At 42.4% G+C, this 14,589-nt stretch overlaps 1 protein-coding gene across 1 annotated transcript in view; it reads left to right on the forward strand.

Moving 5' to 3' along the window:
- The first annotated feature begins 2,831 nt into the window (after positions 1–2,831).
- Positions 2,832–14,589, forward strand: part of CDC5L (cell division cycle 5 like) — a 44,195-nt gene continuing 32,437 nt past the window's right edge. Inside the window, exons 1-6 of the mRNA XM_061398322.1 lie at positions 2,832–3,072; positions 5,351–5,454; positions 6,865–7,026; positions 7,611–7,738; positions 9,113–9,212; positions 13,406–13,624. Coding sequence (XP_061254306.1) covers positions 3,028–3,072; positions 5,351–5,454; positions 6,865–7,026; positions 7,611–7,738; positions 9,113–9,212; positions 13,406–13,624 — 758 coding nt within the window. The 5' untranslated portion in view covers positions 2,832–3,027. The remainder of the gene's footprint in view (positions 3,073–5,350; positions 5,455–6,864; positions 7,027–7,610; positions 7,739–9,112; positions 9,213–13,405; positions 13,625–14,589) is intronic.

The following is a 14,589-nucleotide window of genomic DNA, read 5'->3' on the forward strand; positions in this document are numbered from 1 at the left end:
ATGAGTTTGGGATCTGGTATATGAGTGTGGGAAAAAAAACCAGTCTCCTGTGAGACATGTAAATCTGAAGCCTATGCCTTGTTGGATGCAGGGTTAGATGTAAATTATCTGATTGGAATATTAATCCCAAACTGGGAAATGAGCTCAAAAAGACTCTTGAACCTCTGGGGACTGAGAATGAGAGTATTCTCTTTGGGAACACTTCCCCACCCCAGGGCACCCCAGAAATAACAATCATGAAGATGGGTAGCTGAGAAAAAAATTACAAGCTACAACTGATACACCACAAGGGAGTATTGGTAGGTGAAACTCAAGCCAATTTAGATTATTAACCATGGTTAACATTATGGTATGGATTACTAGCATTTGGGGTGCATGGAATTCCATTTTGTAGTAAGTGGACACCCAGGGAGGAGCTTATGGGTGGCAATCTGGTAGATGGAGGGCAGGGCTGGAGGACCTGTCTTGAAATTATATTTGCAAAGCATCAGAGTATTTCTACTTAAATTCCATGTCCTTATTTGGGGAGATGATGAAGATGATGAGGGTGGCTACCCCTAGCCTCTTGCCATGCCTTGGTGTTGTCACAGGCTTTTGACCCTAATTTTAGCCCTTTCTTACACAGTTTCTTGATGGTAAAAAAGGGGATATTAGAATTTCACTGGGACATACATGCACTCAAGGGTGAGTTGGGGAACTTTTAATAGGGCTTCTCTGTCCTGGTGGGCAGGTTGTACAACACATGTCCCTAAGGGGGTGCAATTTGTGTCACAGACGTGGACGATCTAATTTTCTTATCGAAAGTGTCCTGTTCTCCAAACATCAGTAGTTTGTTGACAGTTTTCCACCAGGTGTCAATTAAAGTGCCTGCAGGAAGGGGAACCTTTTTCTAGTTGGTAAAAAGCTGACATAGAGGGTAAAGGTGGTCCTGAGTGGGAAGGAGAAGGCTCTTGTGATGTTAGATCTGAAATGGCTTTTGAGAGAGGATAGGTTCAACTCTGGATATGCTAGGAATCTGGCTTATAAATAACAGAAACCCAACTATAACTGGCTAAAGCCAAAAGGGGTAGTAATCATTAGAACTCAAGGGCAGGGATGCACTGCGGACTAAGGGACAGGTTGCACCCAGGAACAGCGGCCCAGCCAAGACCTACCTCTGTCTTTCTATACTCTCCTCTCTGCTTCTCTCAATGCACCTGGGACCCACTTTCCCCCCTTCTTAGTCTACATTGTACAAAACATGGTGGCAGACAACTCCAGGGTGTCACATGTTAGAGGTTCATTGGCCAGCAGCGAGACCCGGCTCTTCTAGGTTCATGTGGAAATTCCTTGGGGAGGAGACTTAACTGGCTCAGCTTTGATCAAACCAATCGGCCAATGTGTCTGTGTGAGAGAGAGACAAACTGTAACCACTGCAACTGAGTGGATATTGGGGCTGGGGTGGGCAGGAAGTAATGGTCACGCATCCTACAGAAGAGCCCTGCAAACAGAGGTCCAGAGGCAGAAAATGGTTTGTCACCACACAGCCTGCTGACAGCAGAGACAGGAGTGGACTGACATCTTACACCGCAAACAGCAAAGTCTGTGTGTTCTTCATAATCTGACACTGTGTCCTCTTAACAAAGTAGTGATTTTATTAATACAATTTCCCATTTCATGGCAAAAAAATATAATCAGAAAGTTCTGTGGCTTTTTCAGAAGAGGCAAAGGGAAAAATGAAGAAATATAAAGAGAAACACGTTAGTTAAATACTTAGGGTGTACCCCAGTCCCCTGAATATTTTCGTCCCTTCCAGGACTAGCTCCAAAGAGATGTTTTTGAATGGAGAAGGAAACCAAGTGAGGTGGAATTCCAGTTTGGCAATCCCTATCTTACTGGGTTTTTGGTCTCAACTAATTTTCCCTTCAGATTTATGAGATACGAACTGTTAACTCCACTTTTCAAATCAGAATACTGAGATTCAGTATGATTATTACTCAAGCTGATGAGGGAACCAAGATTTCAACCCCGATCAAGTTTGCCTAATACCAGCGCCTATCAACGGTAGCTCTGCTATTAAATGGTAACCCACGTAGACTGAAGACCAATAAATGGAAAACTCTGACATGACTGTTTCTGGGACAATCTCTGATCACTTGGGCTTGCGCTTCTCGTAGTAACAGTTGCCATTTTTGTGAGCACTTCTTTTGTATCAGATACTACGATGGATCCTTGGTAGTTGCTCAGTCGTGTTCCACTCTGAGACCCCATGGACTATACCCCGCCAGGCTCCTCTGTCCACGGAATTCTCCAGCCAAGAATACTGGAGTGGGTGGCCATTTCCTTCTCCAGAGGATCTTTTCCATTCAGGGATCGAACCCGGGTCTCCCGCATTGCAGGCAGATTCTTTCACCATCTGAGCCTGCAGGGAAACCCCTATTTAAATCCTTAGGACAACTCTACGAAGTTGGGACTATTATTATCTCTATTTTGCAGGTTAGGATATTTAGGCTTAAATAAGCTATTGCCTTTCCCTGAATATTTTTGAATAAATTCCTGCTCGTTAAATGCTTAATAAAGTGCTAAATTAATAAGTTATCAACGCTATTTTTAGACCAGCTGAGCTTAAACCCCACAGGCGAGACGTTCCCATTCTTTGCCACAACGTGACGTCACGACCAATCCCAGGACTGCATTCCCAGTCAAGAGCCTCCGCCGATATCTCGCGAAAGCCGTGGCTTCTTCCAACCTATTTTGGGCATGCGCGCGGCTTCGAGTACTTTGGCTAGAGTGGTTTGATGGTTTTCCGTCAGTCTTCCTAGAGTAGAGCTTTACCATCGAGGCACTTCCTTCCTTCCAGTCACTCCAGTTCTCGCGAGACTTGCTACTCCTGCTCTTTCCCCACCCCGCCCCTGCGCTTGCGCAGAGATCTTCAAAGCAGAAGGTCGCGCTTGGAGGAAGTGGTGGCTTTGGGTCCCGTGGCCGCTGCGCCGTTACTACTTCTCGGAAGCTCCGCTCGGCCGCTTGCCGAGACACCCCGCCGCCAAGATGCCTCGAATTATGATCAAGGGGGGCGTGTGGAGGAATACCGAGGTAAGTCCCGTTTTCCCGCCGTCCGCTGCCCTCCGCCCCTCCGGCTGCGGGTGCGCACGCGCGCAGAGGTCCGGGAGGCGGAGAGGATGCCTTCGGGGTTTGCGTGGGGGTTGGTGCGGGGCCTTTACCGTGTGTCTGGTCCTCAGTTATCTGACCATCTCAAGGACAGGGACCGTGATTTAACCGCTTGATTACCTGCTGGGCACTCGTTAGGCCCTCAGTGAACATTTGTTGAACTGACGCGTCCTCCGCCGTGGTGGAACTCACAGTGGGAGGGGGACACAGGACAATCGCGATAGTCGGTCTTCTCAACCACCCGCCCCCCGACCCCGTTCCTCATCCCAGGCACCGCGACTCTCTCTGCTATTCAAAAATGAAGAGGTGCTGTGGCCACAACTTTGTTCTCTCCTTGACTTCCTTGCAGAGGGGAAGCCGTTTGAGTGCCAGGTTGTGTCCGCGTCCCCGCGGTCATCTGTTACCACGGCGTAACTTGTCCGCCCTCCCGTCACCCAAGGCCTGTCTCTTCCGCTTCATCTTGGATAGAAGCCAGATAGGCCTACCGTAGTCTCTTTTGCTTCCAGAAATGTAGTGGATCGTGCCTTTGGTGAACCAAAGAACAGTAGAGGAGTGAAATAGAAACAAGGTTTTAGTGCAGTTTCTGTTTATAGTGCACTGAACTGGTCAGTTTCCCTAGCACACTCTGTCTTTTTACATCTTACACCTTCTTGGAATATCCTCCTCCTGCTTTGCATCTTTCTGACCTTCCTTCAAAAACAGTTGAGAAACTTCTGGAATTTTTGCCTGGTCATCCGGTAAAAAGTAGTTGCACCCGCAGTGGTCCCTGGACACCTCTTTCATCCATTTGTTATGGTTTGCTTTTTTTTTGCAAGCATCACATCCTGTGTGATGCTGGGATTGTTAACTTCTCAGAGACTCAGTTTTCTAAAGGGGATGATAATACTACTTATCTCTCGGAATTAAATGAGTCACTACATTTGGAATATTTAGAACAGAGTCTGGCACATAGTAATCGTTCAGAAAGTACTAGCTGTTGTTTCTTTTCCCCAGTAGACAGCACTGCAAGTGGGCAGGATCAGATATTGCTATCTTTAGAACCCCGGACAGTGCCAAACAAAGTTTGCTTGGGAAATTTCGCTGAATGGATCTAGCAGGTTGGATAACTGTAGTATATACTTAGTTGAAGATGTGATTAAGTATCGCAGTACTGCAACAAAGTTACAAATTAAGTGAGTGAGAACCTTGCCTCACAGCTTGCATAGAGGGGACCAGGATGTTTCAGTTGGAGAAGAGATGACTTCTGAGGGAGAGACAGATGTACCAAATCAAGTAACAGCAGGATTCTTATGCTGTGGCCAAAGCCCTGCAGTCCTTGAGTCTCAGATGTTAGGGGTGTGGAGTGGCGGTGAGTGGCTAACATATGAGGCATATAGCTCAAGTTCATTGTGGGGAAAAAAGCCTAAAAGTAAAATGCTCTGAGTGTATGGCTCTGATATCCCTGGTGTCTTTGGTTTAGCCTGACAGGCTCCCTTGAGATTGGCGAATTCCTTATTGGAATGGGTGCCCTGGTGAAATATGAAATAGTATCTAGAGACTGGGGGAAACTAGAGGCAGAGTTGATCGGTGACTTAGGGGAGACATACTTAATTCTTAGGTTAGACCTGAGATATGGATTCTTAGGTCAGAGTGGGGCCTGTGGGACTGGAAAGAAAATGCTGTTCATAAACTGGGAATCCTGAATTGGAAATTGGATTCACTTGAGTCTTGACTTTTTGAGGGCTGGATGTGTCCTGTTTTATCTTGTTTCCTCAAGTATTGATACACAAGACCTGATACAAGGCTGGTGTTTGGGCAGTATTTTTTGAGTGAATCAGTAAATGAATGAGCCATAATCTTTTTGAGAGACTAACATCCACACAGAGGAGAATCCTTTTAAAAATCTCTTTCAAGTAGGGTTTTTCACATTGGGCTGTACCAGTTTTTGGATGGGATTGGTGGAGGGGTTGTGTGTAAGGGAGGGTAGGATGTCCTTCTAAGGGAGTTCTTAATTTCTTTCATTTTGTTGATTCTGGGTTGCTGTTTTTTTTTTTTTTTTAATTTTTATTATTGTAATGAAGTTTTATACTTTCGTTTTAAATTTAGGATATATGTGCCTGTTTATATCTCTTTCTCCCTAGCACAACCCAGTTAATTTAAATCTTGTCTTTTCTCACTTGGAGTTTTGTGAATGAATACATTGTTTTTCTTTGAAAAATTTTAGGATGAAATTCTGAAAGCAGCGGTGATGAAATATGGAAAAAACCAGTGGTCTAGGATTGCCTCACTGCTGCATAGAAAGTCAGCAAAGCAGTGCAAAGCCAGATGGTATGTATCAGCTAATGAGTGGAAAACACAAAATGACCTTCATTATGATGAGGAAAATGTCATTTCTTTGAACCTTACCAAAGGAAAGCAGGCACTGTGATGTAACAGAAAGTAGGGAGTGGGAGTTGGGAATTTCAGTGTAAGAATTAGCTGTCTTTTGCTTCCTGTGTGGTCTTAGGCAAGCCATTTTCTGTCCCCTCTCTCCTGCCATTATTGTCTTCCAGTGGTATGACTCTTGGCCCTAACTCATGGAGATGTGAAGCTCAAATGAGTTAATGTTGTTTGAGAATGCTTTGTGAAGCATGAAATAAAACTAATTTTGGGTACAGATGGACCCCAGCTTATAAAAGGATTGTATTCCAAAACTTTGTAAATTTATTGTCTTAGAACTTTCTTTCCCAAAGAAATACATGAGAAATGTTGGTTATTTTTCTAGGCAAGCTTTCAGTAGTTGAGTTTCCTCATTAATGGTTGAAACATTACATATTTGGTTCCCCAGAATATAATATACCCCAACATTACATCTGTGGTTAAAGGGCAGTGGACACATTAAGTTCTTTACATGTGTTTTTGGCATGAGTGACCTGGCCTCAGCACTGACCCATGTGGTACTAGGATCATATTTTGGATTGTATAAGGTGACCTAATTTCCTGGGCACCTGCCTAGGGGAAAGGATCAGAACATAGAGATTGGCCCACAATGAGGAAGATGGTCCTTAGCCTATGTAAGTGGTTCTGATTTTTGCTTCTCTTAAGTGGAGCTAAGCTCCAGCTCCTACCCCTATGTTTGGTGGGTATATATATTGTTTGCAGGCTTATATATTGTTTGCAGGCTTCTCCAGCTAAGTAGACTGGATGGAAATGTTGGGTAAGGTGGGGCATTAGGAAAGACAGCTATGACAATAGTGGTTTTACTTAAACTCACCACACAAAAACATACAGTGTTGAAAAGTGTTTAGTGAGTATAAGTCAAATGCTTCAGAAATAAGCGAAGGTGTTGTGAGAAATCAAAACATGAGAAAGTACTATAAACACTGGAAGCACTATGAAAATATGAGGTAATTTTATCTTATTTGCAAATAATTTCAATACCTCTAATAAAGTGTAAGGTGAATGACAGCAGTTGATAGTTGAGAAGGAAGGCATATTATCATGTTTCAGTCAGGTTACCTTTTTAAAGCATTACTGACCTTGCATAGTTAAAATATAGTAGAATTTAGTGACATAGGGTATTTGGAATGGAATAAGTTTAACCAAATAGGGAATAGTCTGTTGTAAATAAGAACAGCTTTTGTGATTGAAGGATGAGCGTTAGCTTGCATTTTTTGAATGCCAGAAGTTAGTATGCCTAAAATGTAAATATTCATGCTGGGTGACTGATTAAGGTATGAGGTGATGTTTTTTAAATAGGTATGAGTGGCTGGATCCAAGCATTAAGAAAACAGAATGGTCCAGAGAAGAAGAGGAAAAACTCTTGCACTTGGCCAAGTTGATGCCGACTCAGTGGAGGACCATCGCTCCAATCATTGGCAGAACAGCCGCCCAGTGTTTGGAACACTATGAATTTCTTCTGTAAGTGAACCTCCCAAAATGGTACTAAAATGTGTATATCTTCTGAATGAGGCTGAATAAACTTTTAGCATTTTCTATCTTTAAACATTAGCTGAAGATCTGAATAAAGCCAGAGGAGCTAAAGCTATTGGATAGTATATTCCAGATCTCATGTGGTTGGTCAAGATTATGTCTCCAGTTATATACTTTTTAAAAGAATAATTTAAACATATTACACAAATCATACATGTTCATAGAAAATAGGGGAAAAAAATAAAAAAGCAAATAAAAATCACCCATAATTACACTGCTGAGAGTTAACCATTGGAACATGTGAGTTGTTCCACTAAAAGCTTTTTTGTGTAGCTCTGCTGCATTTGTGATTTAGGAAACCTCTTTGAAACAGCTATTTCATGGTGAATGGAACCACTGAAATTAGAAATTTAAAACCATCTCTTTTAGGTGAAGCAACAGTAAGAAATGCTTTATTTTGTTATGCCTATCCATTGGGTTTTTGAAAGAAAGAGTGCTAGCACTAGGGAACCTGGTATTTCTAAGACTGAACGGTGTGGTGGTGTGGTTAAGTACTCTGGGTTCACTTCTAGGGATAAAGCTGCCCAGAGAGACAATGAAGAGGAAACAACAGATGATCCACGAAAGCTTAAGCCTGGAGAAATAGATCCAAATCCAGAAACAAAGCCAGCACGGCCTGATCCGATTGACATGGATGAGGGCAAGTGTACTTTTGTGAGGAATTTATTTCTTTGGTAACTATAGACTCCTCGGGCTTTCTTTTACCTCTGAGTTCTTTTCCAAACTTCTCTGACTTTTTAGAACTGAGGTTCTGTCTGCAGTTGTTACTCTCAGTCTCCTTCCAAATGCGTCCAGCCTTCTGTTGTAGGGTAATTGCTTTTTTTGGACGCTGTCCCTTTATCTCTAATGTTTCAGTTCACTTAGTTAAGCAGTGTGGTATTCCTGGACATTTCCTGGTGGCCAGAGGTGAACTCTTTAGGACTGCGTTGTCTTTCCTCTTCTGAGGGATGAGAAGTCTGAATTCGGGGATCCAGTGCTCCTATTAACTGCTTTTTTGACTTTGGACAAGTAGTTTGAGTTTCGTGAAAAGGCAGCACTGTAGTGCCATGAGGGAGACTTAAGATGACTTTTTGAGACATTGAATCAGGAATCAGAGAAACTAGACTTTAGCTTAGTGCTATGTCTGCCAAGTATTAAGCTGTTTGGGTGAGTCATATAATCTCTCTGAACTTTGGTTCTGTTTCCTGTCAGATGTAGAGTAATAGTGTCTATCTTACTTCCCAGGGTAGTTGTGAGCGTTCAGTGAATATTTGTTGAGTTTTTAATTTAAAAACTTGAAGGTGGTGGTTCCCAAAGGTAGACTGGGGCTGGGCTGGCTGCATCACTGTCAGATGGTGAACATTAAAAAATGCAGGTACCAGGGCCTCCCTAGGAGATCTGACTCAGTAAACTGGGGAAGGGGAATGGAGGGTAGGGTAATCCTGGAATCTGAGATTTTCTTTTTTTTAAAGTTCCCTTGTGATTTCATTGGAAAGCCTTGTATAGGAATTGCTCCAAGGGATCAGTAATGAACTCTATTCTACTCTGGGGAACTATGGAAAATGTATTGGAGAAGAGAAATAGTTCTGAGGGAGAAAAATCAAGGAAAAATGATAATGAAGATTATCAGTCTCATTGAAATTAAATAATAGCTCTTATAATATTTCACGATTTGTGCTGTGCCAGATAGTTGATGATAATGAAGGACATGATAATTATAGCCATTATTCGATGAATATTTGCTGGATGCTTTACCTAGTTCATTTTGGTTAGTTCTTCTCAACATCTCTGTGAAGCAGGAATTGTTATTCCCATTTTGTAAATGGTGAAATGTTGTTATCTCAGAGTCACATAACCAGTGAGTCATGGGCGTGATTTTTAACTTAGATACCTCTGACTTCAAAACCCAAGCTGTTTCCTTTATGCTGCACCATATAATGATTATATTGATGGGTTTTCTCATCTTAAGCAGTAGGCTACATCTCTCACCTTGCTTCTGTTGGAGAAGAAGTTAATTTTCTCTTTATTTTTGCAGATGAATTGGAGATGCTTTCTGAAGCTAGAGCCCGCCTGGCTAACACTCAGGGAAAGAAAGCCAAGAGGAAAGCAAGAGAGAAACAGCTGGAAGAAGCAAGGTATGGTTGTTTCCATCCATAGTTGTCCAGTCAGTCTGTGCCTCCTTAGGTCCAGTGAAACTTCATCAGCCCTGTTTGGTGAATGGCAATTGGAGTTGTCTCATTCCAGTTTTGGTAATAGTGCTTAACTTCCTTATTACTTTGGAAGAGTCTTTTATATCTTTCTAACCATTTGAGAGTAGTTATAGAAAAAATACATTTAAAAAATCAGTTATTTTTAATTTTGGCTGCTCTGGGTCTTCGTTGCTGCGAGGGCTTTTCTCTAGTTGTGGTGAGTGGGGGCTACTCTAGTTGCCGCGCACAGGCTTCTCATTGCAGTGGCTTCTGTTGTGGAGCACAGGCTCTAAGGCGTGTGGGCTTCGGGAGCTGTGGCTCCCAGGCTCTAAAGCACAGGTTCAGTACTTGTGGCACATGGGCTTAGTTGCTCCGTGGCATGTGGAGTCCTACCGGACCAGGGATCATACCTGTGTCTCCTGCATTGGCAGGCAGATTCTTTACTACTGAGCCCCCAGGGAAGCCCCAAAATACATGTTTAAAAAAAATTTTATAAGATGTGGCAGAAGTAATGCCCAGGTATAGACATACATATATGTCTTGTGGTGGTGTATTCTGTTAGCATAAGAGAGCTTCATTTGTTGTAGCCATCTTGGTGTCAGATGGCTGGCGGTCACACTGTGCTCTGTGACTTTGGCATGACTGCCGTTAGTTACTCTCGTTGATTAGTGTTGGGAAGGCACCGGCTGTGAAATAGGAAGCCCATCTGAACATGGAGGGAGTAAATGAGCCTTGAACCACGTTTTAGGCTGTCATAGGAATTTTTATTTAAAAAATGAGTGAAATTAAATACTGCCCTCTGCTAAAGGTTTTCTCCACTTTCCTCTTCTTTTTGGTTAGATCCATTATTGACTTCATTCCTAATGGTCTAGAAGCCAAGATGAAGTGGTTAAAGGGAAAAACCTGAACTTTATGAAAGCTTATTAGATTTTGGAATTCAGGCATTAAAGTAACCTCCCCAGCCTCCATAACTGCCTTAAGCTGGGAACTACTTCCTGACCTGATGACTAGCATTGTGCTGATGGTTTCCTTAGCAATGACCGTGAAGTATCAGGTCCTGGGATGAAGGATTCTTTCCTGCCAGAGGATGCTTTTTGGCATAGCTGACCAAGCACTGGCCCAGAGTAGTGATTTGTGATGGGAGTATGATTGACCTGGGACAGTAAACGGAAAATAAGAGGAGGTGCTACGTTTTCTGCCCAGTCTCAGTCACCTTTCTATTTTGCTTACCATTTAGGGATGAGTAATGTGAGTGAGGTTACAAAAAATTAATTTTCTGTTTTTGTCCGTGGTGGTCTGGGGACTAAGTTTTTTGAGCCTTTTAACCTTGTGAGTTCGACCACCATGTGAGTTGGATCACCTTGTGAATTGTCCACTGGACAACCAGCAAAAGGCACCCCCCACGCCCATCCACTCTCATGACTACTTGTTTACTCATTAGTGACTAGCAGGCAGGTGTATTGTAGGGAAGTCTGTTCTCCCCTTTCCTCCCCCAGAAATGTGAAGCCTTTGATGGTGGTCTTTGTGGGGGCAGTCTTGGGTGTGGCCATAGTCGCCTGGGGGTGAGGTGATTTTGACCAGACTTGCTTTGACAGTTTTCCCTGGGTACACCCAGCTGTTAGACTGTACTGACTGCCAGCTTATTGCTGTATTGTTTTCAGCAATGTCTTGAGGCATAAATTGCTCCACAAACTGATCCAAGTAAACTTTGGCTCCTTTGAAGGGATGGTTTCTGAGGTCAGTGTTTGATATTTGTTCTCATCCCAGGAAGGCTTCTCCCACTTTTCAAAAGGGATTGATTCTGGCAGACTATAGTAGGCCTGCAGTACAGCTGTATCTCCAAAGAATCTATCAGATATCAGTTGCCTTTTCATCACAACTTGTACTGTTTTTGAGAGTGCCCTGAGGCCTGAGCCTCTCCATTTCCTGTTGCAAATGAAAGGCAGTTTCTTAGGGGAGAGCTTGGAATTCTCTATTCTGTCCCATAGGCTCTGATGTACTTGTTCCTGCATGACGCCCACTTTAGAAGCTGGGTGCTCAGTGTCAGGGGTGGGGTGGGCAGCCGCCCCAGATCTCCTTGGCTTGCCTCCCCTGTCGTGGAACCCTCGTGCCACAGGCCCAGGCAAGGACTCTCGTGGCGCCAGTATTCTCAGCAACGCTGGGCCCAAGGTAGAGCCTGTGGGCAGAAGGAAGCCTCTCCTTGTCAGTGACTGTGTCTGGACTTAGCCTCTACAGTGGTTCCCTGGAGGCAGGGAACACTTAGTGACTGAATAACAACAATTTATTAGGTATGCAGAAATGGTATTTGATTTAATTTGATTCTTTAATTTTTAAAGTACACTTTGTCATTTTCAGTTCAGTCCAGTCGCTCAGTCGTGTCCGACTCTTTGTGATCCCATGAACCACAGCACGGCAGGCCTCCCTGTCCATCACAAACTCCGGGAATCCACCTAAACCCATGTCCATTGAGTTGGTGATGCCATCCAACCATCTCATCCTGTGTCGTCCCCTTCTCCTGCCCCCAATCTTTCCCAGCATCAGGGTCTTTTCAAATAAGTCAGCTCTTTGCCTCAGGTGGCCACAGTATTGGAGTTTCAGCTTCAACATCAGTCCTTCCAGTGAACACCCAGGACTGATCTCCTTTAGGATGGACTGGTTGATCTCCTTGCAGTCCAAGGGACTCTCAAGAGTCTTCTCCAACACCACAGTTCAAAAGCCCCAATTCTTTGGCGCTCAGCTTTGTTTATAGTCTAACTCTCACATCCATACATGACCACTGGAAAAACCATAGCCTTGACTAGATGGACCTTTGTCAGCAAAGTAATGTCTCTGCTTTTTAATATGCTGTCTAGGTTGGTCATAACTTTCCTCCAAGGAGTTAGTGTCTTTTAATTTCATGGGTGCAGTCACCATCTGCAGCGATTTTGGAGCCCAGAAAAAAAAAAGTCAGCCACTGTTTCCCCATCTATTTGCCATGAAGTGATGGGACTGGATGCCGTGATCTTAGTTTTCTGAATGTTGAGCTTTAAGCCAACTTTTTCATTCTCCTCTTTCACTTTCATCAAGAGGCTCTTTAGTTCTTCTTCACTTTCTGCCATAAGAGTGGTATCATCTGCATATCTGAGGTTATTAATATTTCTCCCCGCAGTCTTGATTCCAGCTTGTGCTTCCTCCAGCCCAGCGTTTCTCATTATGTACTCTGCATAGAAGTTAAATAAGCAGGGTGACAATATACAGCCTTGACGTATTCCTTTTCCTATTTGGAACCAGTCCATTGTTCCATGTCCAGTTCTAACTGTTGCTTCCTGACCTGCATACAGGTTTCTCAAGAGGCAGGTCAGGTGGTCTGGTATTCCCATCTCTTTCAGAATTTTCCACAGTTTATTGTGATCCACACAGTCAAAGGCTTTGGCATAGTCAATAAAGCAGAAATAGATGTTTTTCTGAAACGCCTGCTTTTTCGATGATCCAGCGGATGTTGGCAATCTGATCTCTGGTTCTTCTGCCTTTTCTAAAACCAGCTTGAGCATCTGGAAGTTCACGGTTCATGTATTGCTGAAGCCTGGCTTGGAGAATTTTGAGCATTACTTTACTAGCGTGTGAGATGACTGCAATTGTGCGGTAGTTTGAGCATTTGTTATTTTAGCTGTTTGCATTTTTTCCTTAGTGAACTGTCTTTCCTTCTGCTTTATTCCCTTGAGATGCATTTTAAAAAAACTTGCCTGGATTCTTTATATCTAACCATTCCTAATACTAATTGCAAATTTTTTTCCTACTATTTACCTTTTGATACTGTTTTATGATTTTAAAAATGGTGCTACAGAGATATAAAATTTAAAATTCAAAGCTGTTGATTTTTTTCTTTGCCCATCATTTCATTGATATTAAGTGAGTATATTCCCATCCAGAGATTAGATACATATTTACTTATAGTTCCTTCTGGTTTTTCTCTTTGCTCTAGTATATATATGTACCTTTAAATCAAAACTGGAGTTGATTTTGGTGCATGGTGTGAGGTGAGGATTTAAGTAAATATTTCTTCCCCAAATGACTGGACAGCTTTCTTAGCTCTGTTGGATGAGCCATCCCTTCCCCATGGTGTATGATTTTCAAGGTGATCTTTTGTTCTTGTGCTTCAGGCGTCTTGCTGCCCTCCAAAAGAGAAGAGAACTTCGAGCAGCCGGCATAGAAATTCAGAAGAAAAGAAAAAAGAAAAGAGGAGTTGATTATAATGCTGAAATTCCATTTGAAAAAAAGCCTGCTCTTGGTTTCTATGATACTTCTGAGGAAAACTACCAGACTCTCGATGCTGATTTCAGAAAGTTAAGACAACAGGATCTTGATGGGGAGCTGAGATCGTAAGTTGCCTTTCTGGTTTTTTTTTCCTTTCTGGTTTTATAAATGGAAAACTATAGTAGGAATTTTATGGAGGGCCAGATATTATCCTTGTCAGAGCCAGATTTTTCTTAGTCAGCACAATGTGGCTTACATAATGCTTTTACTTATTTAATGGATTCACCTTTCTGAGAAAACCAGTGACCCTCGCTGTAATGTTTTTAGCACAGAATACTGTTTGCATTTCTTGAAATGTCAGCATTTGGCTGTTAGTGAACTGTCTATTCACTGAGTCACAGACTTAACATTTGGAAACAGGTTAGTTATTTCACTAATGGCCTGAAGGATTATGTCAAAAATCTGGTCTGCTTTTTTTTTTCCTTAGTGAAAATTTTATCTTGTTTTTCTTAAAATGAAATTAAAAGGAAGAAATGACCATTACCAGTTCATTCTTAAATCTTTTCATCTAATGGGGATCAGTGTGTATTTTTATCAGATGCCTTAGGATGCAAAGGCTTTTGCTTATTTATAGGGATTTTTAGAGTTTCTTTAAATCTTATATCTGAATATTGTGGAAAAAACCTTTTATGCTTATCAAAGATTTTTAGTTTTCTACTCCCCCAGTGGCCTTCTATATTTCTGTTGACATGAATTGTTAGTAAACAACAGATGTCAGCCAGTGTGGATCAGCATTTTCTTGAATGTACTCCGTTGTATTTGTTTTTCAGATTAGAACCTTGTTTTAGGTAGCCTCTACAGATAAAAAGATTGAAGAAAAAAAAAGTCATTTGGATGGAGTACACTAGGTAGAGGAGAAGGGTGACATGCAGAGGGGAAGGAAGCATTCCTGGTCCTTTAGAAAATGACCTTGGGCCTGGCACTAGAGCCTAACAACTCCGGGATGTCATTCATGAGAACTTAACTATCCTTAAAAAAAAAGTGATGTCAAACAATTGAAGATTAGTTTTAAAGGAAAATTTAAAACCAG

Source organism: Bos javanicus, chromosome 23 (genome assembly GCF_032452875.1).
Source record: "Bos javanicus breed banteng chromosome 23, ARS-OSU_banteng_1.0, whole genome shotgun sequence".
NCBI classification, from domain to species: domain Eukaryota; kingdom Metazoa; phylum Chordata; class Mammalia; order Artiodactyla; family Bovidae; genus Bos; species Bos javanicus.